Raw genomic sequence first — 25,908 nt, 5'->3', positions numbered from 1 at the left:
TTGAACGGCCGGTTTGGGCGGCAGGAAGGGCCGCGGACGCCATCTTGTTTGTTTGAGTGAGCGGCTCCGCTCTGGTCGGGGAGGAGGAGCGGAGCGGTTACCGAGCCCGGCCTCGCCAGCCGCCCCCCACGCTGAACCGAGGTAAGAAGCGGCTGCAGCCACGCTCGCTCCTGCCTTGCGAAGGGGGTCCGGCGAGGCCCGGCCGCAGCTCTGCTCTTTGGGGCGCTGCCGGCCTACTCGAGCTCGGCCGCCGGGCCCCTGCAGCTGGGCACGGCCGCGCCGGCGCTTCGGCCCGGCCCGCCTGGCGAGGGCGGACGAGCGGCGGCGGCGGGAGGGCAAAGGCCTGCCAGGGGCTCCCTGGAGGCTCAACGTGACGAGGCAGCCCCAGGACCCCGCGCCGGGATCACAGCCGGGTGGGGAGCGCGGGGCCAGGCGGCCAGCGTCGGGCGCCGCGGGGCCCTGTCCGTGTGCTCGAGGCAAGGCTCCGCGGGAGCCCGGCGGGCGGGGAGCGCTCCGTGGAGGAGCCTGGCCTGAGGTGGACGCGCAGCGACCTCCCCACTCCCACGGGGGAGCCGAGGGAGCAAGGTACTGGGGTCAGGCGTCCGGAATAACGTAAGAGATCTCCAGCTGTGGGTTGGCGAAAGGGGCGGCGCAGCTCCGGGGCTGCTGCAGTCGAGGGAAGGAGAGTGGAGCAAAGTTTCGTCTGCCCCTCTCCTGTTTTGTAATGTAATTTAACATCAGCTTGGTATATAAAGCAGACTATTGGATGTTCATGCAGTCCTCACTAGTAACATGTGAGCTACCTCCAGCGCTCTCTGACTGTTGATCTGCAAATAAAAGGCTCCTTTAAAAAGGCCTTCCTTTTGAAGAATTAAGCCACTGTTATGTATGCTGAAGTAAACCTTGGGATAGTTCTTAAGATTCCTCTCTGATGCTGAGTGAAAAGGTTCTGTAAAATGTGCAACAAGATGGTGTGTTTGTTATCAATTGAAAGGGAAGTTTGCAGGCCAGTGTAATTGAGTGGCATGGCACTGTATTAGTGAAAATGGGTTTTAATTAAATTTAGACTCGTGGAAGAAAACATTGGCAGTTTGAAGAAATCGTCCTTTAGGCCTCCATATGCAGTAAGCATACTCTTTTGTTAATCTCTTCCTCAATAACACCCAATACATCAAAAGTTAGGAAACATCAAAGCATTAGTAGGGCCAGGCTTGCATTTTATTTTATTTTATGGAGGTTTGTTTGTAAGTATTTGACATTTTGGGAAACGTGGAAACACTGGAGAGGAAGTCAAGTGTGGTAAGAGAATAACAGGAGGATCAAAAAGTTAGTGAAACCTAAAATAAAATTACCACATAATTAAATTACTATTTTCTTGTTATCAGGGTTGATGGTATCATGATAATGACCATAGAAATGACAGTAGTTGTCTCAGTTAATACATGAGTTATACTTCTTAGAGGCAAAATGTAAGAAAGTTAGCTTTTTACTTTTTGGCTCTTTTGGGTGACAGTGCAGAGGAACCACTGCTGGAAAAGATGGAGTAACGTAAGGAGTTCTATTATCTTAGTCAATTCATGCACATTTAAGAGATGCATAAATGTATGTTTTCTGCAAGTGTATTAGTTTGATGTGGAACTGCAATTGCACAAAAAAGGTCGTGATAGTTGAGATATGGTCTAAAATTGAAAAAGCTCTCTTCCACTGGATGAGTGGACTTCCCAAATCTAGGGTGATGGTCAAGATACCTAATGAGATGTAGATAAGGAAATGGGGTTGGGGAATGGTGTTCGTGGGGTTCTGTAATGTCAAGCTCTGTGCAATAATTTGGAGTGGTCTGGCTTTTGAATTAGTGACTTTAGTGGGGTGCTGATTCTAGCAATTTGATTATGTAGATGCATAGTATATTGTAATTGTAGAACAATGAACAAAGTTTCTGTAAAAGACTAGGGTGTTTTGGGTGATTGTAGACTTGGTAGTGCAATCTTAGCCATGGGATTTTGGTATTTCCATCAACGTTTTTTTTTTTTCTAAGACCTGGAGACAAATGGAAAATACTGTGTGAATTTATCAAAGATATGTCAAGTTGGACTAGTTCAGTTTCATGTTTTCTATAATGAGTTTTGTGGACATAAGAAATTGAGGCAACTTGTCACTGAACTTCAGTAAAGCTGCAGGTGCCAGGAAGAAATACATCAAAATCCAGAAAAATGTGGATTAAACAGACAATTATAAAGGTGGTTGAAGGAAAGAGATGAAATAAAGTAGTGCTTAAAAGAAGCATTGAGCTGTAAGAAGTTATTAATGGAGTTTGTGAAGAGTGATCCTGTGGTGAGTTTGGGATTTTTTTCTGATGGCACCAGGTGTTACAGTGTGCTAATGAAACCTACTGGGGAGACATTAGTAAGTGCCTGCACCAGGGAGGACTGGGTAGTGAAGGATTGTGCGTTAAAATTTAAGAACTTAAAGTACAATTGCAGGGTCAGGGTAATCCTTCTGTACTTCTGAAGTCCACTGGGCCAGCTCAAACTGCAACTGGTCCTCCCTGGGTCTGGTTTGGCAAAAGAGAAACATGGGCAGTGTAGGAAGAAACCTATATGTAGGGTAAAACCAGTGGAAAAGGTTGAAGGATAGCATATGAACAAATTAATTAAAAGGATTGGCTGATTTTTAGACTGTAGCATGGAAGTTGTCTGCTGACCAGTGAATCAGTGTATTTCTAGAGTAGCCATACAACAGGAAAAAAGTAGATAACAATAAATGAAATTGAAGACTGAACTTGTGAATGGTGTGTATATGCATAACCGGACTTAATAGAACAACAGGCAAGCAGATTTAATGGGCTCGAGAGCGCCGTGGTCAAATATAATATTGACCATATTTTATCTGTTCTCTGCAGTATTATTGTTAGCTGTTAGTTCATTGAACTTCTTTCTCTTGAGGGATGGGACTCAAGCTATGGGAGAGTGCTTTTTCAGAGTTTAGATAGCCTTAGCATTCTGAAATGGCTGAGAGACCTGGGGCTGTTTAGCCTGGAGAAGACTGAGAGGAGGCCTTATCGATGCTTATAAATACCTAAAGAGTGGGTGTCAAGAGGATAGCACCAGTCTTTTTTTTCTGTAGTGCCCAGTGACAGGACAGGAGGTAATAGGCGCAAGTGGGAGCAAAGAAAGTTCCACTTGAACATGAGGAAAAAACTTCTTTCCTGTGAGGGAGCCCTGGCACAGGCTGCCCAGGGAGGGTGCGAAGTCTCCTTCTCTAGAGGTTTTCAAAACCCATCTGGATGTGTTCCTGTACAACCTGATCAAGGTGAAGCTGCTTTAGTAGGTTTCAGGACTGGATGATCTCTAGATATCTCTTCCAGCTCCTGCCATTCTGTGATTCTGTGAAGGAGTTTAAAGTTTAGTATTTGTGAGTTGATGGTTAACATGAAGTGTATAGGTAGTATCGACCCAGTTTTCTTGTTTCTCCTCCAGGATAACCAGTTACCAGATACTGAGATAAGAGAATGAAACCGACAGGTTCTGGGTCAGATCCTGTGTACTACTGGTATTGTATTAGTGTCACTTCACATGTTCATTTACTTGCTTCTATAGAGTTATAGACTTCCTTTACACTTCTACAGAAAGAAAAATATTAAAAATAAGATTATACAATTGTTGAGGACCAATTTTGGCAGAGGAACTTGAGGACAATTGTGACACATGAAAGCAAATTCAAAGTTAAAATCGAGTTTAAGGTCTTGTAAAAGCACATTTTGGTAAGATCAGGATTTGATCCCATCTGATCTTGTGTGAGTGCACATTATTTTTGTGTCAAAGCAATGCAAATAAGACAGAAAACAAAGTGTTTTTCTTTTAAAGTTTAAGGTCCTGGTTCGTATACAGTCAATTAACAGTCATATTTTACCTTACAGACTTTTTAAGAGCCATCAGCTACCCTTTCTCTTTTGAAGATTCTTAAGAGTTGCTTTTGCAGCCAACACCATGTGCTTTACATGTCTGCATAAGCACTGTGCCGCTCCACGAAACTTAGTTCCTTTAACATTCATCCCATTCTCCAGTTATGCCAGAAAGTCTTATTTCTTCTTCTTTATGCCTTTGCGTCAGCACACTGCCCTATGAATTAAAGATCAGACAAAAAGCCTGAAATAAGGAAAAGGAGGGGGAAAAAAAAAGAAATCTGAAGAAAATGAAGGCAAGCATTGGAACCTGCTCTAAGCAATTGTACTGATTCTCGGAACAACAGTAGCTGACCTGTTGCAGCTTGGAACTGTAAAGATGGGATTCATACAGTTCCTGTGACCCAGGCATTACCATACAGAGTAGTGCGTTTGCTGGAGTTTGGACATGGCAGAGATATTGTGACAGGAAACTAATGTTTCAGGGAATAGAAGCATTATTTGTTAATAACAGTTTCGATTAAAACACAGAATCACAGAATGGTAGAGGTTGGAAGGATCTCTAGTCTGGTAAAGCAGATCCACCTTGATCAGGTCACACAGGAACATGTCCAGGTTGATTTTGAAAAATTCGAGAGAAGGAGACATCACACCGACCCTTGGGCAGCCTGTGCCAGTGCTGCTGCAAGGCTTCACAATTGGATGAAGAGAAGCAGACAACTTCTGACATAAGCCAGGTGTTTTGGGATCTTATTAATTCCAAAAGTTTTAAGTACCCTGCACATGTATTATCATCTTCTCATTAGTTTTAGGCTTGATCCGTAACTCCAGTACTGAGTGGCAGTCAGACCTAGGAAACACTACATGCACAGGTAACCATTTACTGTTTCTGTGCCTTCCCTTATGCAATGATTTTCAGCCCTTGTTCTTAGATTTAATTGCTAGTGAAGCATATGTTTTGAAACCCTTCACAAATGGTAGACTTCTGTATGGGGAATACTTTGACTTGTATTGAAAGTTAGCAAGGTGTCTTCTTAAACCCAAAACTTGAGAAACCATTAAAGAGTTCCTGACACTTTAGGTTTTTGGGAAACCTTGATTCCTTTTAAGTATCTTAGATAGTTTTGTCTTATGCTTGCATTACCTTTCAGTTTATTTTCAGTGTTGCTGTTAAATATGTTTGAAGTTTTGAGAAGCCCAGGCTACATATTTTAATGACTGTAAAGCATTAGTGAATAATGGTGCCAAATTCCATGAATCAAAGTACATTCAACTGTTGTTGAAAGTTTTAGCAGAATAATACAAGTGGTTTTGTTAGCTGTATGTTTCCTCCTACTTAAGGATAATTTAAAGGCTTGTTGTTATCAGAGCAATTGCATGGTTGTGGTAGCAACTCAGGATATCAAAATGTGCTGCAAGGTTAAGCCTCTGCATTTACAAAAATATTGAGAGAGGTCTTTGCAAATGCACAAGGGATTGAATTGTCTGTCAGCCTTTGAGACATTGATATAATAAAAAACACAGTGTGTTGAAAGTAGATTACCTTTCTTTAAATAAGTTTTATTGGTAAAGGAGACTTCCAAAATTGTTTTGTGATGCTTCCTAGAAAAGCTTACTTATGTCCATCTTTGTGCAGTGCTGCCCTCAGCCCTCACACAATCTCAACAAATAAAAATGACATTTTAACTTTTTGTTACGACTCAAAGCTAATCAGCTTCACTCCTAAGAGTAGTTTTAATCCTTTCTGTCTACATTGTTACCTTGAGCTGAAGCTGAACATGGCCTTTATTTCCTTTAAATCCTCTCCACTTTGTCCAGGCTTGGTTATGAACAGAATCAGTGTCCAGTCTGTCATTGAGACAGATAAGCCTGATAATCAATTCTGTTGTCCAAACAACTCCGTTCTCTGTTTAATGCAGCTGAAATTCAAAGCTTTCATCATCTTGCATGTTGAGCAATACTTAAGAGTCGTACAAGTACAGAGTGTGGTATCTCTAAAAAGATAACTCTCTCTATCCTTTGTGTTCCTTCAACTTCCATTTATTAAAACAGAAAAAGCCCACATTAAAAAAAAAATATTGCCCCTGCAGAGATTTACCTCATGGTCTACAATTTTTCAGTTGTTAACCAGATAGCTAGAGGTTGGCTTTACTTCTGCTGAACCAGTAATGCCGGTGCTCCTCTTGCCCCTATACTTATTTTTCTAGCCGTCACAGTTGTGCTGCTTCTATTTTTTCTTTCATTTTTTTCTTTTCTGTGATAAATAGCAACAGCTTTCCCATAGCTGTGTTGGAACTTGTTTCTTTTACCTACAAGTGAGTTGATACGGTTTAGAAATTGCTTTCCCGTGAATCCCTCTCTGACTGTCAGGTTTACCAGTGCTTTGTGTTTCCCTGTGTTCCCTATTTGTTATGTGTCAGTATGCATTTGGGAAATGCTGGTATTTTGTTTTTATGGATAGGAACTAATGCTCCTGATTCTGTCTCTGCCCAGATTAAACTGCCCTGCTTTTATTGTCAGGTCATGCTTCTGGCAGTTTTTCTGCAGACATGGAGGAGGTGAAAAGGGAAATGCACTTGTTGCATCTCTCCTGTTTTTCCCTAGCTACAGATACTGCTGGAGAAAAAGCTGTTTGTGGAGAATGTTCTACTTCTGTAAAGAAAACATTTTGTTTTCTCAACTCCAACAAAATCATATGCTTATCTTCTGTGAATCTGGCATGTTTAGATAATAAGATATGCTATTCTGCTTCCCCATGGTATGATATGTTGGCATCTTATCAGCTGTAAAAGATAATTACTAAGGTGCTGGTTTTGGCTAGATTTGTGCTGAAAACAGTGTTGGTAACACAGGAGTGTTTTCATTAGTGCTGAGCAGTGCTTGCAGTGCTTTTTCTGTTCCTCACCTTGCCCTGCCAGTGAGTGGGCTGGGGGTGCATAAGAAGTTGGGAGGGGACACAGCCAGGACTGTTGACCCCAACTGACGCGAGGGTTATTCCTCAGCATGTGGTGCCACACCCATCTGCCTGAAGTCTGGGTGGAAGGGATGGTGCAAACTCTGCTCAGTAGTAAAACAGAGCCGGGCTTTGGCATGGCAGACAGGTGGCACTGAGTGTAGCAGGAAGATGGTGTGTACTGGTGGTGTGAGCTCCTCGTGGTGCTTTGCTTGTGTGCACAGCTGTTGCTTTACTTATAAACTATCGTTCTGACTTGCGGAAACAGACTCTGTAACCCAAAGAGTTATAAAGAAGGTACGTTTATTCAGCGCCGGGCGCACGGGGGATCGCTCCACCACAAACGTGCCCACCCGACTCGGCAACTTGCTTGACTTATATTTGTTACAAAGTTACAAAATCATATGATGACATTATCTGCCTAGACAAAGACACAACCTGTCCCCGATTTCGCATGTAAATTAGGTCCTTTCTTCCTTTCATTTGCGTGATGTCTCCCGGTGATAGTCGGTAATGGTCTTTGGGGCCTTGGGAGATAAAGGCTCATAAGTCCTGAGTCTTTCTCACCCCTGATCTTTGGGCAACTTCAGATATCACTTGGCCCCTCACAGAACTGGTTTCTGCCTTCAAGGAAGTTGAAGGACCCCGGAGGTATTGTGTAAGGAGATAAGCACGACCTTTTTACAGCTTGTGTGAATATTGTCCCGTCTGAAAAATAAGCTTTATACTACTGCGATAAGGTAGTATAAGGTTTATTAGTACATGTTAGTATAGAGCTCTACATGAGTACAACCCAAGAGTTTTCCCACTTTTTTCTGTTTCTCTCCCTAATCCTCCTGGAGTTGGGAGGCGTGAAAGAATGGGGTTAAACCATGGCAGCTAGATGAGCAGACAAAAAAGAATCTCTTTCTGGTGAAGGACCAAAGAGAAAGTGAAATATTTAGGAAGCGTGGAATAGTGCAGTTAATAACCTTTTTTATCTATTTTAATAGTAAGTATTAAGCATTACTAAGAGTATTATAAAAGAGAGCAGTCTCTTCAGAAACAAAAACGTCGTTGTAATTTGTTTGTTAAGAAAATGTAGTGAAGTCCAAAAAGTTTGAAACTGTGTTTTATAATGCTGAATGTGTTACTGAAACTGTGTAGAATATATAGTTGGTGTAGTGTGGTAGTGACTGCTGAGTAAAGAATAAAAAGAAATGAAAATGGTAAAAAAGAACTGTGGACTGAAAACTGCAAAATGTTTGTTTGCATTCTGAACTTGGTATCATTACCATGAAGTTTAATATATCCCAAGGGGTTTTTTTCTTGCAGGATGGTAAACATCTTCAAATTATGTAAATGGTCGTTGGTTGCTGTTCTTCCTGATTTGTTTTCTCTGCAGTAAATATATACACTATTACATGGCCACTACTTATAAGTGTTGGCTTTTTAAATATTTTATGCAAGTAGTCTGACCTTAATGATAGAAAAGCAAATATGTGCTTTGCTTACTGAGGATAAGAGGTGTGTTTACAAGGATGTTCCTCAAAAAAAAAAAAAATTCTCTTTCTCTTTCCAGGTGTGCACTTGGCTTTAGACATCTGGGACCATGTTCTATGCCCACTTTGTTCTGAGCAAGCGTGGGCCGCTGGCCAAAATCTGGCTGGCGGCCCACTGGGATAAGAAGTTAACCAAAGCCCATGTGTTCGAATGTAATCTGGAGAGCAGTGTGGAGAGTATCATTTCTCCAAAGGTATCTATTTTATACTGATGTAATGTTATCTTGTAGTGAAGAGAAATTGTCTGTACAGGTGTTAGTTGCTATTTGAGTCACTGAAAAAAATTCTTAATGGTGCTATTTTAAAGGATGGAAAAGTTGTTAAATACTCTCTTGACTCTTTGATTTTGAAGAGTATTTTCTTATGCCAAAGTATCATGCAATTCAGTTTCAAAACATTTTGTATAAATAGAGGACTTTTTCTAGAGGTACCATGCATCATTTAGAAGTAAATATGTGGAGTATTGTATTGAAACTGTAGACTTTGCATTCTTTCTTTTCCTTCAGTTTTCTACTGATTTTTATACTTGTTTGAATATGTGTATGAGACTCGTGCAAAGCTGCCAGAAATTTCATTAAAGGAAAAAAAGTAAAGCTACATCTAATTCACTGATTGTGCAATATGTTTTTAGGTGAAGATGGCACTTCGAACATCAGGACATCTCTTACTAGGTGTTGTTAGAATCTACCACAGGAAAGCAAAATATCTTCTTGCAGACTGTAATGAGGCTTTCATTAAGATTAAGATGGCTTTTCGTCCAGGTATCTCTCTTTATCTAAGCACTCTTTGAAACGTTATAATGATATTTATTAAGGTATACAGTTCCACCTTCCTTTCTCTATAGAAGAATGATGTAAAGTTACATAGTTATATATTACTTTCTTTAGTGCAATTTCAGGCTACGTGACTGAGTTGTATGCTGAAAAACAGCTTTTAACTGAATTCTGAACAAAAACTTTTTCAATTAGTGCTGATTCAGCGAAATATCAGTTAATGATTTTGGCTGTTGGCATATGATGCTAAATGGAAATATGCTGCATGATTTTTACCTTATGTTACAAGTCTGCAAAAGGTCAGTTGCATGTACTGAATAGAAGCACAGAAGGGAGCTTGTTTCCTTCAAGGGTAATGATTATCTTGCCCTGAGTTACAAAAGAAATATAGAAGTAAGCTGACTTTTCTGCCACTTTAACATTTTAGTTTCTGGAAATAATGTGAACTGCCATGTGTGCAGCAAAAATATTTTCCCTTTTGTATGCGTGACACAACTTCTCCCTCTACTGTTGCTTACTCCTCAGATTTTCCATTAATATCTGAAATTACTTTCCACCCAACAATTAATTACTTGGCTTATAAACAGTTGATAGTTTTCTTTAATTCTGACTTGGGAAACTTTTTCCATCTGGTGTGTAGCTGTGGCAGTGACACTGTTGGATACTCACAGCTGCTGAATCATATCCTACCTTTTAAAGTACAAGAGATTTAAAAGCTGAACTTTAGACTTTTTAAAGGTGACTCTTGAAAGCCAGTGCGACAGTAAATTTGAGAAAAATATATACCACCTTTATCTTCTCCTCATCTTCATGTTAATTTAGGCATTGAACTTTTTGTAGCTTTCAGTGGCAGTTTAATGACAGTTGCCAATATTTTGTTTGTTGTTGCATTTAACTCTGGATGATGAGAACACTTAAATTAATCTAATTTCAAAAGGCATTGTATTTTTCCAATTTTCCCACTTCCAACAGAGTGTATTTAGACGGTGAAGCTCTTTAAAGCAAGATTTACAAAAAGCAGCATGCTGACCTGAAATAAGTTGAAACGCTTGTCTTTATTCTGAGGTTATCAGTTTTGTGACTCAGGCATTGTCTTGATCCTGTCTGCTCTGAAAATTTTTCACATGTTTTATTTTAAGCAGCCAACAGGTAGAAGTATTGGATAGCCCTGAAACAATGGACTAGGTTTCCTCATTCCTAGCCAAGTATGAAGATGAGTAGACTGCAGACTTTTTCTTGTTCCTGGTCTATCTGGACAGTGGTTCTTTGATTATCCATTGCAGAGGGGAACACAGTGGGCAGTGTTTGTGAAGTATCTATACCTCAGAATTTCCTGTGTTGTGTGGGTCAGAAGGCAGAACATAGAGCTGGAATCTTCTGCAACTTACAGAAGGAATTGAACCTGCATTTCCCATGCACTTTCAAGTATCCAGACCTCTAAGCCTTTGAATAAAAGAGTCATCAGCTACTGGCACTGTTTTTGTGAGATGTCTAATCTGGTAGCCATGCTCTGAGAATGCCCACTAAATAGCAGATTGAGCATCTCAGGAGGATAAGAGAAGGTATGTATGTGATTTAGGTAATACAGCTCTTAATTCAGAAGCCTAAAATTTGTGTGAGCCAAGTACAGTCAGTATTGTGCTAGGACTTTCAAAGCTAACTGAACTGATCAAATGACCAGTGGCGAAGCAGTCATACTGTGATGCCAGTGCTTTGCTCAAACCAAATATAGCACTAAGTAGCTCATCTGGAACATCATGATGAAATGATGGCAGCAGGTACCTCCGTGGTGGTGTGATACATACAACTGTGATAGCTGCACAGCTCTGCATTGTGCTACATAAATATTATCAAGTGATTTCTGGCTTCTGCAAAAACAGTACAAAGGCTGGAGGATATATGTTTTGAATTTGGACTGAATCTCAGTACTAACATTATCCAAGGCTTGTGTCTAACATTGGTTCATTCAACAATTTAAAGACAAGAAGCTTCTGCAGAGAGAACGATGTTCAAGGCACAGGGAAAAATGATGTCCTTGCAAGGAACAGGAACTCATGTTTGAGTGTTGTTCTCTGCAGGGGTTGTCGATCTGCCTGAGGAAAACAGAGAGGCTGCTTACAATGCCATCACCTTACCTGAGGAATTTCATGACTTTGACCAACCACTTCCAGATCTAGAGTAAGCTTGGTTTGTTCTTTTCTTTCCATACAAATGATGTTTGGTTTTACTTGGGGAGAACCTGTTTTTAAACAGCAAAGTCGTTGCTGGATTATTGTTTTTTTTAAAAAAAGTCTGGAAGTAACTTGTATTCTTAAGTCTCTTAATATCCAAAACAGGTATGTAGTCATCTTTGTATTGGTTTTTTATTTCATGGGAGCATGAAATTTTAACCAAAGTGAAAGCTGTCCTTACAGAAGCTTTTTAAAAACCCATATGTATTTTTTCTTTTTTATACAAGGCACTCCACATCACATGTTCTCAGACTAGACAAGATTAGTTCTGTGGAATTGCCCATGTTGACCATCTCTAGTGGCAATTTTAATTCTTAAAACTTTTTAATACCAGTGGGTTGCTTGTAAGCATAATAACAGCTTTAGTAGTTCTTGATCTTTAAAAAAATTGATGTTACCCTTTTGGATTATTCTTAATGGAGTTTCTGGGATGCAGTTTGCTTTACTCAGTGTTCTACTTGGTTTATAGTCCATTTGGAGTATATGTGAATTTGAAACTATGTGAAAACATCTGTCTTCTAAGAAACGTATCTTCACACACAACAGAGTCTTACTAGATGTAATTTTTGATCAATAACATTAATAGCTTTTGAAGTTGAAGGGAGGGGGAAGTGTTTCCTTGCTTATTAATTTGGCCTTTAAAATTAGTGACCCCAACACAGCAAGGAAGAAGAGAAATTGCTGATAGATTTTCCAGAAGTTAATGCAATTTGGGTGATGGGTTTTTAACCATCAATGGTTAAATTGTCTTAGGTAGTGTTTTCTATTCTGTAGTCACCATCAGCTTTTTCATTAATTGTCACAAGTGTATAATGGACTTCTTGGGAAATAAGATCACATTTATGTAAGCAAGCTTTATCTGTGTTTTTTTTTTTAATGGAGATTTTTAATAATTGCTTTCTGTTTGTTCAAGTGATATTGATGTGGCCCAGCAGTTCAGTTTGAACCAGAGTAGAGTGGAAGAAATTACAATGAGAGAAGAAGTAGGCAACATCAGTATCCTCCAGGATAACGACTTTGGTAAAAATCTCCTGTATTATTACGTGTTACTAAGCTAGCTTTGGTAACTGTAAAGCTGTACAATACCCACTAAGCATAAAGAAATGAAATCAAACATGCTGTGTTTCCATACATTTAATTTTTAGTTGGTACATGTCAAGTTTTTCCAGAAAGTCTGTCCTCTAATACTCAGCAAGCTTCTAGCTTCTGTCTATATAAAGCTGAAGTCAGGTTAATTTCTGAAGTGCCATGTCAATGATAATTTTCAAAATGTGATGTGACTGAGGTCAGACGTTGCTTTAATGATGGGCTTGTTTTCAGTCAGAAATTGTTATACGATTTCTAAAGCTGAAGCAGTCAGTGGTGACTACTTCTTTCAGTATATTTTCAAGGACAGCACTCTAAGATCCAAATCAGAAATTCAGCTCGTGAAGACAGTTCTTTTGAATGTCTAGTTTGTGGAGTACAATAATGTAGTCCATGATTTAGTAATCTTTTTGAAAGTGTAGCCTAGGTATATGTGATGGTGTTGTTCTGGTATTGGTTTGCTCTGTGTACATGAGAAGCCCGACCTCGAGACATACAGGAGAGCTTTTTTAATTCCTTGGAATTCTTTGGACTCGGATACAGCTAAAATTTAGTAGAATCTTGCTAAAATCAATTCAAATAAGTATAATAAAGTGCTTTGAAGAAGATATGGTTATTTTGATAACTGTTTTAATAGTATTTTTGCTGTGGTATCCTTGGACATAATTCCTTATGTCATTATTTCAAGTTCTAATTGCAGAGTTAAAGTTTGGTCTTGCGTTTAGGCCTTTGCTGGTTGATCAGCTGGTTCTTCAGCAATTGAACCAGTGAAGTTGTATTCTTGCAGGTGACTTTGGGATGGATGATCGGGAGATGATGAGAGAGGGTAGTGCATTTGAGGATGACATGCTAGTGAGCACCAGTGCCTCCAATCTCCTACTGGAACCTGAACAGAGTACCAGTCACCTCAATGAGAAATCTAATCACCTGGAGTACGAAGACCAATACAAAGACGATAATTTTGGAGAAGGAAATGATGGTGGAATATTGGGTATGTCTGAGAAGTTTGTTTTTGTGCTGTCCTATCCCCTGCTTCAATAATTAGTTCTTGGGATGATGGGGAAACGTCATTTCTTTTGTTGCCTTTAGCAGTGGAATTCTGGTTTGAGGGCTACAGCAATAGGGATGATGCATAAAGTGTTAAGAGTTGGCATAATTCAAATGAAATAAAATTAGATTGTTCAGATTTTTTCCATTCTATACATAACCTTCAGAAAAGAAAAATCAATATGCAACTCTTCTTGTTCTTTGATTCCTTCCAAGGATTTCATTAAGTTGTTGACAATTCTATTGAGTGCTTCTCTGTGAAGCCTAGTAAGGTGCAAATATCTGGCACATTATTACAATAAATGTTATCTGCCAGCTCAGAATTTGAACTGAAATCCACCTTGAAAAAGTATTCTTAAATTGCTTTTGTGTCAGCACGGAGAGTATTGGTTTCTGTAGCCTTTGCACAATCTGTGTTGTTGTAAATTTGTCTGTACTTGTTTCATGACTTGATGCAAAAATGATTCTTTAATATACTTGTTTCAGATGACAAGCTTCTCAGCAATAATGATGGTGGCATTTTTGATGACCCACCTGCACTCTCAGAAAGTGGAGTAATGATGCCAGAGCAACCTCCCCACGATGATATGGATGATGATGATAATGTGTCAAGTGAGTGTGATCTAGTGCAAGATCTAGAATTACTTGTTTTTAATGGATTTTTAATTGAGATTCTGATTCCTTAAAACCCTGTTGAGCTCAGAGTTTGAAATCTGGTAAACAAATATAAGTTGTGGAGAAGGAGATGGAAAAGATGGCAGTTCTTAATGTTTTGACACAGTGCAAGATGCTTTTTCTACTTGGCAGTGGGTGGACCTGACAGCCCAGACTCTGTGGATCCAGTTGAACCATTACCAACTATGACTGATCAGACAACACTTGTTCCCAATGAGGAAGAGGCTTTTGCTCTGGAGCCTATTGACATAACAGGTAAGTAAGCTCTTTGGGAATACTTTACTTGGGGCATCAGAGAACACCATAGTTCAATGGGGTGGAAATGAATGTCTGACACTGCTGCTGACTCTATTTAACCACATGGAAGAGAAACCAGGGACCAAGTGCCCATTAGCTTTTATTGTAACAGTAGCTGACCAGTACTTTCCAGGTAGGCAGTTTACGTTCATAGTCTTTGAAGATACTAGTTTCTAGCCTCTCCAGTCACTATGTATAGCAGCATGATACTGTAGTTTTTCATAAACATGCTAGTCAAACTACAGAGAGCTGCAGTACAACTTAATGTCTTTAATTCTAATAGAGCATCTGTAGGGCAGCATGGTTCTCGATGTACTATTTGATGTCCAGGTGTGACTGTTTAGACTGAGAATGATTGCTGAAATCAGGAGTTGCATCTTTTTACTTGGAATTTTACTAGTAGTACTACCTTTAGTAGTACTTACTAAAGTCTCTAACGCAAGGCACTTTCTTATTTTAACTGGTGCTGTATTTGGCTTGTTATAAACAGATCCTTGCTTTCTTAAAAATTATCTGGAAAAGATGAAGTTTGTCCTGTGTTTTCAGCCTGATCTTCAGACCCTGAGGGTGATGCTCAGCCAGTTCCAAAGTTCTGGTGCTGCCTCTGCTAGCAGGCTGACAACAGAGGCCCTGGCTGGTTGACTTGGACAAAGGCAGCCCTTGCCAGAATTTCAGGGCTTGTGCAGAGTGCCAGGCTGTAGGTAATTTACTGTAAAATCAATCTGGAACAGGATGAGAGGTACAGGTAAGCAGGTCACTCATGTTAACACTTTAAAAGCTCACATAGGGCTAAGAGGAAAAATTTGGCTTGGTATTTCAACTTTCTGATGAGAAGAACCTTGCATCTCAGGGATCTGCTCCTGAAGAATGTCAGCCTGACCAGCAAGCCACGAGGGAGTGAGGCATGTCCTACTAAGCACACTGAAATTTAGTAGAACTACAAGTGTATGCAGAAGAATTTGTAGGTTATGAGCCAACATTAATAATTCTTGACCTTTTAGAGTGCTTAAAGCTTTTTTGTTCCTTTTTCCAAAGCTAACATGGCTATGTTTGCCCTAACATGGGCAGATGAGACCTATAGAGAAGCAGCAAGGTTCTCCTACAGTGGGGTATCTGTTTGAGCTAACCTTCATTATTTGTTAAAAATCTCAACAGTCAAGGAAACTAAAGCAAAGAGGAAGAGAAAGCTGATTGTGGACAGTGTGAAAGAACTGGACAGCAAGACTATTCGAGCCCAATTAAGTGACTACTCTGATATTGTTACTACTTTGGACTTGGCACCTCCTACTAAGAAACTGATGATGTGGAAAGAAACTGGTGGAGTGGAAAAGCTTTTCTCTCTGCCTGCACAGCCTTTGTGGAATAACAGGCTACTGAAGGTAATGTTTTTGTGCAGGGTCTTTTGTAAGTGGATTATATTCAGGATTGCGTCTTGTACACTAAACATCAGCATATGTATAGTGATCTAATGATGGCATGTTTTAAAACTCATTAAAACAACTAAGGTAACCCCAGTGCTTAAAATATTTATCAGTTACAGAAATATATTTTTTTAATTGTTACTACTGTTGGAGAGGGACTTAAAATGTGAAAGGAAGAAGACCCATAATTACTTTATCTGAAATGAAATGGAATGAAGGACACTGCTAACCATAAAGTGAATAATATAACCTTTCACTTGTAGCTCTTTACTCGTTGTCTTACACCCCTGGTACCAGAAGACCTAAGAAAGAGGAGGAAAGGTGGAGAAGCTGACAACCTTGATGAGTTCCTTAAAGACTTTGAAAACCCTGAGGTTCCCAGAGAGGAGCAGCAACAACAGCAACAGCAGCAACGAGATGTCATTGGTTTGTGTCTTGTTAGAGATGCTCTGCTCTCTGTCAGAGCTTACATTTCTGTTTTGTTAGTGCTTTATATAAAGTCACCAAAGACTGCCAATGAAGCAAAGAGCTTTGTAATGGTTGTTAAGCTTAATATAAAGTCTATGACTTAAGATTAGAGATTCTGTTTGCAGTGGATTAAATGGGTATGGATTGGTTTGGGTCGTGTGCTGTCATGGTTTAATCCCCGACAACAACAAAGGCCCATGCAGCCACTCGCTCCACACCTCCCATAGGATGGGAGGGGAATTGGGAAAGCAAATCAAAACTTGTGGGTTAAGAATAAGAGCAAGTATAATAACTACACTAAAATAGAACAGTAAGAAGAATAAAGTATAATAAAAATAATTAAATGTAAAAACAGAGTGATGCCCAGTGCAATTGCTCACCACTCACTGTCGGAGCAGTGATCCTCCCTTCCCAACTTAACTCCCCCAAGTTTATATACTGGACATGACATGCTGTGGTATGGAATAGCCCTTAAACTAGTTTGAGTCCTGACCATGCTCCCTCCTGGCTTCTTGTGTGCACACCAGCTTCTCCTCGTCCCTAGCCCACACACTATCAGGGCAGGGTGAGAAGCAGAAACAGCCTTGATGCTGTGTAAGACCTGTTCAGCAATAACCAAATCATCCCTGATGTGTTTTCAGTGTAAATTCAAAATACAGCCCTGTAGCAGCTACTAAGAAGAAAATTAACTCTATTCCAGCCAAAACTAAGACATATGCACATCTGTACCTATTTGGTTTGAGTCACTGCAAAATCTATGTGGGAGTTGAGCGTTCAGTTCTAAATTAATGGCAGGTTGGACTTTGTAACATAATTTGAAACTGTACCAAAATATCTAAAACTGGGTTTGTTGTGGAACGTAGATGAACCTATTCTGGAAGAACCAAGTCGTTTACAAGAATCGATGATGGAAGGCAGCAGAACCAACCTGGATGAATCTGTTATGCCACCTCCACCACCTCAGACAGGTGTTAAACGCAAACTGCAGCAAGTGGAACCAGAGCCGGTGTTACCTGTAAGATTCATTTATTTTCGTTTGGAATGAGAAGCTGTGTAGTGTCTTTGAGCAGGAAGTGACACAGATTTGAGGCACTAGCTTTCTGTGATGTTGAGGTATGCTGGAGCAATGTCAGAATCTTTGTCCCTGAGTAGCCTTCATGATATTTTTCTTAAGTAGAAGTCTTATCGAACATTTAAAATGCAGGCAGGATAAAGCAATGGCACTGTTTTCTCCAGGAAAAAAAAAAATGTGTTTGAGCAGTAAAGTGTGTTGCTTACAAAGCTATCAAGTTCATCTGCTTGGCAAGTGCCTAGAAATGACTTTCATTGATGGAGAAAGGGTTGTGCTGGCTACACAAACTTCATTTTTAAGATGGTCATAGTGTTCCAGGGTTAAAGGTTCAAAGAAAAGGTCTCCTACTTGACTTATGAGTATACTTGGAAACTCTCTCGTATTTACCCCTTCTGTGAAGGGAAATCGTATCTCTGAAGAGAAAATAGACAAAATGAAAGGTGTATTTTTTCTAAATATTTTCTTGGTGAGAACAGTCCTGATTTATGCTTTCTCATAGTTGTGTGGTTTTTAACTTCACTTTTCATGTTTCGTGGCTAATGAGTTGGTTGCTGTAGAATGAAACTTAAATATTATGTTCGTTACCTTATCAAAAAGCATGTCAGCTGCTGCTCCTCTTGGCTGTGTTGCTGGATGAAATCAGCATCAACTGTTTGTACCTTGTGCTGAAGTCAGTGCTGTTGGTGTGTGGTGGGAATTCTTTGTCATGACAACCAAATCAGGCCTCTAGCAGCATACCTGTAGCCATACTTGCTGTCTAACTCTAAAACAGAAGTCATTTTGAGCTGTTTTAGGGTATATGTAGAAACAGTTTCAGGTGTCAAGGTAACTTGACTGGCAAACCCTTAACGGTGTATAGATTCAGGGGGAGAATACTATATATTGATGTTGTTAATATGGTGTGTGTACATCCTGTGAACAGCTTTTCTGGATTTTCCTCTTGATATGAATATCTTCTGGGAGTGGTACTTGGATACCGAAGTCACTCATACATCTTTGGAAACTTCACAAAGTACCTACACTTTAATTCCTTCATGCTCTTATTGCAAAGAACAACATTTTGATATTTTGAAGATGTCTTGTTAAAGTGTGTTCATGTAGCACTGCGTTTGGTTATGTGGGATTTTGAAGTTGGATTTGCTCATCCAAGAGGTGAAATCAGTAGTTTGGATGGTGGACTAAATAAAGTTACTTGGAAAGCAGTTTTCCTTATAGTGGTATCATAATTTCTGGTTTGAGTAGAATCTAAAGGATTAAAAATACATGTATGGACAGCAGAAGGAAAGAAACTGCTTTTCATTTTAAGAGAAAATTCTGGCAAGAATTGGCTAAGATTTAGAGACTTGAGGTTTATGAAGCTGGTTTGTAGCATCAGCGTTGTACTATAAAAGTACTGACAAAGTAGTGCTGTTGGTTTAACTGTTCTGTGTACTCTTCAAGCATCCACCGTCACAACAGCTGGAAATACCGCCTGTAGAAATGCCTCCAGAGGAGCCCCAAAACATCTGCCAGCTAATACCAGAGCTAGAACTTTTACCAGAAAAAGAGAAGGAAAAGGAAAAGGAGAAGGAGGAGGAGGAAGAAGAGGAGGTAAGAACTCCATGTAGAAAGGATTTGTATTCTTCAGTACCATTTGGCTTTAGATTAAGTGGCTTAAGAGAAAAATCTGCAGCCCTTACTTTGGAAACGATAACCTCAGGAAGTGTAGATTTTACAATTATTCTGTGACCATTTTATTTCTTATGTTAATCTGTCTTATAAATTGCATATACTTATAATAACGTATTTTTAAGGAAAACAGATCTCTTAAGACAACCATCCATGTCCTAAAATATAACTGAAGTTTTCTTAGCTATGATACTTAAAGTTCTGTGGGTATCAAAACAACCGTTTTAACATCCAAAATGCATATTTAATTAGTTTTAAAAAACCCTTTTATTGTGGGGGAAAAAGAAGGGAACTTCACATGCTCAGGTATATTCAGTCACAAGTCATATGTACAAAAAATGTCAAGAACTTCAGTTACTTCAGTCAAGGTGATTTTCATAGCAGAGTAAAAAGCAGAGTAGAACTGAATCTGCAACAATCATCTACACCAACTGCCTGACAGCTTTAGGATGGCGCTGCATACAGAGAAATGTTACTTTAGTACAATGAAGAGGAAGAAGTATGTGCTGGATTAATTTTGAGGGGTTGGGAAATGACCAGATAGTTCTTCTGCAGCTTGAGATCCTTAAGACTGGAAACAAAGCAGATACTGTTTGCACGTGTTGCCTTCGTGGTCATTTTTCAGTTGCTGATTTGAAGTTCTTACTTTCAAAGCCATGTGTAACGTATCTTCCACAAACAACTACTGTTGTGTGTCAGTGAGTGCTTCAGCAGACCTTAGCAGCAGCCTATTTTTAGTGGTTCTGTTTCTGCAGTGAAATGAGAACATCTGTGTTATTAATAGTTTGCAAAATAAAAGCATTGTTGGTACCCTGTTCAGTGGTAGCTGTCCTATATTAGACTGGAATGTCTCTTCTCATTCAAGTGTCTCGACTGAGATGCTTTGCTTTTCTAATGGTCAGCATAAGGTGTTGAGGCAGGCAGCCTTACTAGGGTCCATCAGCTTACATGCATGTTGTTCAGCCCAGTTCCTGCCTCTCCTGGATGTATCCTGTGATTCAGTTGTTTAAACCCCCTGACTTGATGAAACAAAAAAGATGCAGTAATATCCAGAAATACCTCTTCCATTTCATGACTCAGCGGATTAAAAGGTTATTATATTGTAAATGTGTGAGTTTTGTTTGCTTGCAGGAAGAAGATGGCACAGGGGGTGATCAGGATCAAGAAGAAAGGAGGTGGAACAAGAGGACTCAACAAATGCTTCATGGACTTCAGGTATACATGATAGTTTGCTTTCTCTTAAAGCAGTAGTTGAGTTTGCCAACTGACACGTTTAACCCCAGTTGAATGGTTAAGAGGGAGCTTTCTTTGCAGTAGATGTTACAGAGCTAAAATATCAGTGCTACCTTGGAGGGGGAAAAGATGCTTGTAACGGATTAAACGATAATGTAATTGTCACTTCTTTCCAAAGAACATTTGAAGTAATTTTTTCAGTTGTTTTCCAGTTATTTCCACCCTTGGTGTACAAGTAAGACTCCAGAAATTGAATTTTGAATGAAACCTTAGCACCTCTGATATTGTTCCCTGTGACCCTCAGCAAACCCCATCAAGGTCTAGGGCTAAAACCATTTTACAGGTTGTTGACTCCTGGCTCGGCTACTTTGAGCTGATCACAGGGTGGAAGTTCTCAATCTATAACAACTGTGGGAATCTGCCCTGGCTGAGGTGCAGCATTACTTTTCAACACGTGGCTTCAATCTCCATGACAGATAATCTTTGTAGGATGGATTCTTCCTTGCTAGAACTAAAGAGCTTTCTGGTGATTGAACACCTCTAGTAGACACTTGAACTGAAGTGCAGAGTTCACTGTGGCCTGTTTGCATGTAGGTCTCTGTGCCTGCTTCATGTATTCTTGGACTTCCTTTGCCTTTCAGTCGAGTTGGCAGCTCCTGCCTGTGTTCTCAAATGTTTTGAGATTCTAGTGTGCCTGCAGTGTTTCAGTTTGATCTCTCCAAGCTGTTTTTGTTTTCCAAAGTCATCCTGGGATTTTTTTTTTTTTTGTGAAATTGATAGGCTCCATCTGTGCTGATAAAAGCTCACTGCTGTTGTATCTCTGAACTCCCAGTGTAGTGGATCAGGAGAGGGCTGGGGTGCTGCTGAGTTCTCAGTAAACTGAGATTTAGAATATTCATTTGCACACCTGCAAGAATTCTGTACCTTTAAAACAATCTTAAAATGTTGTGGTTTTGCCCTGGATTAGCTCGGCCTCATGCAGCCACTTACTTGCCAGCTCCTGGTGGGGTAGAGGGGAGAATCAGAAAGTAAACAAAAGAAGACATGTGGGTTGAGATAAAGGCAATTTTATAGGTAAAGCAAAGGCCTCGCTTGCAGGCAGACCAATAGCCATTCCCAGGATAGTAGGACTTGAAGACAAATGCCGTAACCCTAAAAGTGTTCACATGCTCCTCTGCTTTCCCTGGGCTTTTACTGGTGAGCATGATGTCATATGGAGTGGAATATCCTGTGGGTCAGTTGGGGTCAGCTGTCCCAGCTGTGTCTCCCCTGATTTCTTGTGTCACCCCCAGCCCACTTGCTCAAAAGCATTTACTCCCATCCAAAACATAGCACCGTGTGAGTTGCTCTGAAGAAAATTAACTCTGGCCCAGCCCAAACCAGGACAACTGTTGCTTAAAAGTAGATTTTGAAGTATAGAGATGTTTAGTCAGTAATGTTGTGTAATGTTTTCCTCTCTAATGTTTCATTACAATTTCTGAAAAGAGCTTCAGAATTCTCTCTGGATCCACATCTAGCTTTTTTTTTTTTGAGTTCCTTCTTCCATGTGCCCGAAAGAGCATCACACTGAATGGATGAAACATTAAGTCTGTAATGAGATTTGAAGTTAAGATCTGTTTAATATAAAGTAATTTGGTTTGGCCAGACAAGTGTCTTTTCATCTAGTAGATATTCCAGAGCAGACGGTTCTGGTTTAAATTGAAGGCATCAGTTGTTGTTGTAGCCAGCAAACAGATGTATTTTCCTGATTTTTGTATATTCTGGCCAAGACATGGAAAAAAATGTAGGTGACTTTGGGTACTTGGCTTCAGACAAACAGAGGAGTTGTAGAAATAAGGAGGCTTTTACCTTGGCAAAATTACGCATCTTTTAAAGAACCTTAGCTCTCAAGATTGTTTGAAACAATAGATAACGTTTGGGATTTTTTAAGGGTTTTTTTATTTAGGGAAATAAACCAGGGTGGGCTTTTATCCTTCTTTAAAAATACTTATCCTGTAGAAAAAATAAACCCAAACTGGGTAGCTATTGGTGCAGAAAGAAAATCTTGAGTTAGGCCACTGTTTCTGGAGTACGCTGCACAGATTCCAGGTAGTTTTTTCACACATCAGTGGGAAGCCTCCTTGGTTTCATGTTCCTGAGAAGGAACAACCCCATGCACCAGTACAGGCTGGGGGTCAAACTGCTGAAGAGCAGCTCTACAGAGAGAGACCTGGGAGTCCGGATTGATAATAAGCTAAACATAAGCCAGCAAAGTTCCCTCGTGGCCAAGAAGGCCAATGGCATCCTGGGATGTATCAAGAAGAGTGTGGCCAGCAGGTCAAGGGACATTCTTCTCCCCCTGTACTCTGCCCTGGTGAGGCCTCATCTGGAGTCCTGTGTCCAGTTTTGGGCTCCTCATCTCAAGAGGGACGGGGAAGTGCTGGAGAGAGTCCAGCGCAGGGCCACCAAGATGATCAGGGGACTGGAACATCTTTCATACGAGGAAAGGCTGTAGGAACTGGAGCTGTTTAGTCTGGAGAAGAGGAGATTGAGGGGAGATCTTATCAACATTTATAAATATCTAAAGGATGAGTGTCAGGAGGTTGGCACATCCCTTTTTTCTCTAGTAGCTAGCAACAGGACAAGGGGTAATGGGATGAAGCTGGAACACAGAAAGTTCCATTTAAACATAAGAAAAAACTATTTCACTGTTCAGGTGAGGGAGCCCTGGCACAGGCTGCCCAGAGGGGTTGTGGAGTCTCCTTCCTTGGAGGTCTTCAAGACCCACCTGGACATGTTCCTATGCAACCTGATCTAGGTGACCCTGCTTCTGTAGGAAGGTTGGACTAGATGATCTCTAAAGGTCCCTTCCAACCCCTACCATTCTATGATTTAGCTAAGATCATCCAGAAATCTTCATATATGTGTTGTAATGTCCCCATCCAGTGTTGAGTCCTTCTCAGTCATTGACAATGTCCCGGGGTGAGGACAAACAGAAGCTTGCCAATGGATGTTGTTGCTTGTTTAATTTACGGTATCAATGTTTGTGTTTTTCAGAGAGCTCTTGCAAAGACCGGAGCGGAATCTATCAGTTTGCTCGAGCTGTGCAGAAATACAAATAGAAAACAAGCAGCTGCAAAATTCTACAGTTTCCTGGTACTTAAAAAACAGCAAGCTATAGAGCTGACACAGGAGGAGCCTTACAGTGACATCATTGCAACGCCTGGTCCCAGATTTCATATTATTTGAATGGTTAGGTACAGCAGAGCTAGTGGTCGTCTCACTAGTGTGTTACGTGTATTGCCCCATCTGTAGGGCCCACAAGACCATTGCAGAAAGTTTTAGATTTTATTGTCTGTATAAAGTTCTTGGTTTTGGTTTGTTTTTTTTCTCTTTGGGTTTTGTTTTTTGTATTTCAAATTTACCACTTAAATTTGTAGTGAAACTGCTGGGGTGAGTGGCTTGAGTTCCAACTGCAGAAACCAGACAGCTCAAGGACCCAGCTGAAGATGGTTTGAACAGCTCAGAGCAGATGTGTGCAATATTGGTGCATGTGACGTTGAGTATCGATGAAGGTGTCTTATGGTAATCTGACTCGTTGATTCAGTAGTGGTATTCTAAACCTATACAGTAACCCTGAATGGCCAACCTATTGTCTGATTACAAACTTTGCCAAACTCATCTAAAACGTTGAGTCTGCCTCTCAGAGTAGTGTTTTTTTCCCCTGCCCTAGATCTTTGTGCATACCCTGGGTCTCTTAGAGCTGCCAGCACGACAGGTGGTGCCTGGTGTGTGGGCTTGCTTTGTCACTGCATTTTGGCAGTTGGATTTTTGTAGCCCTTGATGCTGAGGGGAAACAGGTGTCTGTGAAAAGCACTTCCTCTACGTGATACTCTTGCGTATGTGAGAGGATGGAACTTGTGTTGGATGTTTCAGGTGAGAACGTTCCTTTTCACCGAGCACCTCATTATGGTCCACTACTGAGAATGACTAATTACTGTTAATAAGCGTCAAATAAATACTCTATAGTCATTTCACTTAAGCTTTGAAGATACGTTAGGTTTGTTAGAGCTGTATATAAACTCCAGACTTTTTAAAACAGACTTCTAGATTGTAAATTATCTGGTTTTTATTAAGCAGGCATATGAATAGTAAGAGAAGGTGAACCTCTGTAAAGATGTGAAATTCACATACCATGTGTACCGAAAGGGCAACAGACTTGGCTATATCCAGTACAAACGGGCACAGCTCCACTTCATTGGGTAGGATATCAGTGACTCTTTGGAAATACCAATGGGGTTAGGATCGGTTTTCTCAATAATCCCTCCTCCTGGCTTCAGAACATTTTCTGCTTTGCAAAAGAAGTCCTTTGTGATTTCACTTCCAAAGAGTGAAGCTTTGCAGTTAGACCAGGGAGCGCCACAAATCGTGAGTGTGTTGATTATGGAAGCCTGTCTTAACTTTGTTTTTAGGGCAAAATTATTCACACTTGAGGGTTCTGGTTTAACGTTGGCACTTCTGTGAAATAATTCTGGGATTCTGAAATTTCAGTGTATACTCAACTGTAAAATTATGTGAATGTTTTAATAAACGAAACAACCTGAGACTACATGAGCACCATGTTTTAATAACCCTTGGAAAAGTTAATTGTATAGTTACTGCAGCTTTCTTTTCAACATGATGTGCCTGTAAGGTCATGATTTTCCCATTTGTAAAAAGAGACATTGTAGATATCTTGAATGTTTAATTATAGAAAAGGTCATTAGTTTCTTGTTAAACATTTTTAGTCTGTTTTTGTTGCTTTTCAAGGTTAATATTCTTGAAAATAGTTGATGCTGTTATGTATAACTTTTCTAATAAAAGTTGTGTTATAAGCTGTTACCTGTCAGCTCTGTGTCTTGTTTGTACACCTGTCATTTGTGCAGCAGAGACCTTGCATGTACAGTTGCTTGTTTCAGTGTTTGGAAGTGTCAGTGTAGCTCTTTGAGGGATGCAAAGCTCCAGCATGTCCATGGCTTTCTTGCATAAGGAGGAAGAGCCCTTCTACTGCCTGCACCGTGGCTTTGTTCTAGCGTTGCATACCACCAATGTCTGGAAGAAGAGGGGAGACTGCCAATTCATCTCCATACCACCAGAACTTTTCCAGATTGAGTTTTTTCAGCTCTGCTGTTCTCTTGTTCTAGAATTGCCTCTGAGGGGAGGGTCTGTCTGTGCCCTGAAGCCATGGGCTCTTAGTAGATCCAGACATGGGGGCTCCCACAGAGTCTCTCGGGGTTGCTGAGAGCTCCTGCAGACCTGGGTCAGCAGCTGTTTCTGCACACACAGAAGCTGAGGAGAGAGCCTGGGCTCCCCAGCTGCCTTCCCTGGACTGTAGCACTGTGGGGTGACAGTGCTGTGGGGCTGTGTGCCTTGTGGGACGCAGGTGCTGCAGCTCGCTGCTGCTGCCTCTGTACAGTGCCAGGAAATACTGACCTGACTTCTCATTCCTTTGGTTAATGCTCTGAGGGAGGGTATGAGAACTCAGGTATTCAGGCTAGAATGCCCTTAAGGTAGCTTCTCTGTC

General features: G+C 40.5%; 1 protein-coding gene across 2 annotated transcripts; it reads left to right on the top strand.

Moving 5' to 3' along the window:
- On the top strand, nucleotides 1–24,951 carry RAD21 (RAD21 cohesin complex component). Of its 2 annotated transcripts, none has more exons than XM_061994970.1 (14): nucleotides 1–141; nucleotides 8,416–8,589; nucleotides 9,027–9,156; nucleotides 11,247–11,346; nucleotides 12,313–12,419; nucleotides 13,273–13,476; nucleotides 14,019–14,144; nucleotides 14,340–14,462; nucleotides 15,660–15,883; nucleotides 16,189–16,351; nucleotides 17,257–17,408; nucleotides 18,906–19,055; nucleotides 20,265–20,348; nucleotides 23,403–24,951. In XM_061994970.1, the coding sequence occupies exons 2-14, from the start codon at nucleotides 8,446–8,448 to the stop codon at nucleotides 23,592–23,594; spliced, it is 1,899 nt and encodes a 632-aa protein (XP_061850954.1). In that variant the 5' UTR covers nucleotides 1–141; nucleotides 8,416–8,445; the 3' UTR covers nucleotides 23,595–24,951. The 2 variants fall into 2 exon arrangements, with proteins under 2 accessions (XP_061850954.1, XP_061850955.1); XM_061994971.1 differs by lacking the exon at nucleotides 1–141 and adding an exon at nucleotides 4,756–4,773.
- Nucleotides 24,952–25,908: the final 957 nt, after the last annotated feature.

Source organism: Colius striatus, chromosome 4, assembly GCF_028858725.1.
Source record: "Colius striatus isolate bColStr4 chromosome 4, bColStr4.1.hap1, whole genome shotgun sequence".
Classification (NCBI taxonomy): Eukaryota; Metazoa; Chordata; class Aves; order Coliiformes; family Coliidae; genus Colius; species Colius striatus.
Note: the sequence above shows the minus strand (reverse complement) of the source record. Positions and strands in the feature narration are given on the sequence as shown.

Coding starts and splice junctions, on each gene's coding strand:
- RAD21 (XM_061994970.1), top strand. CDS start 8,446: ATGTTCTATGCCCACTTTGTTCTGAGCAAGCGTGGGCCGCTGGCCAAA. Junction 8,590..9,026: donor AGAGTATCATTTCTCCAAAG/GTATCTATTTTA, acceptor ATATGTTTTTAG/GTGAAGATGGCACTTCGAAC. Junction 20,349..23,402: donor AAATGCTTCATGGACTTCAG/GTATACATGATA, acceptor TGTGTTTTTCAG/AGAGCTCTTGCAAAGACCGG.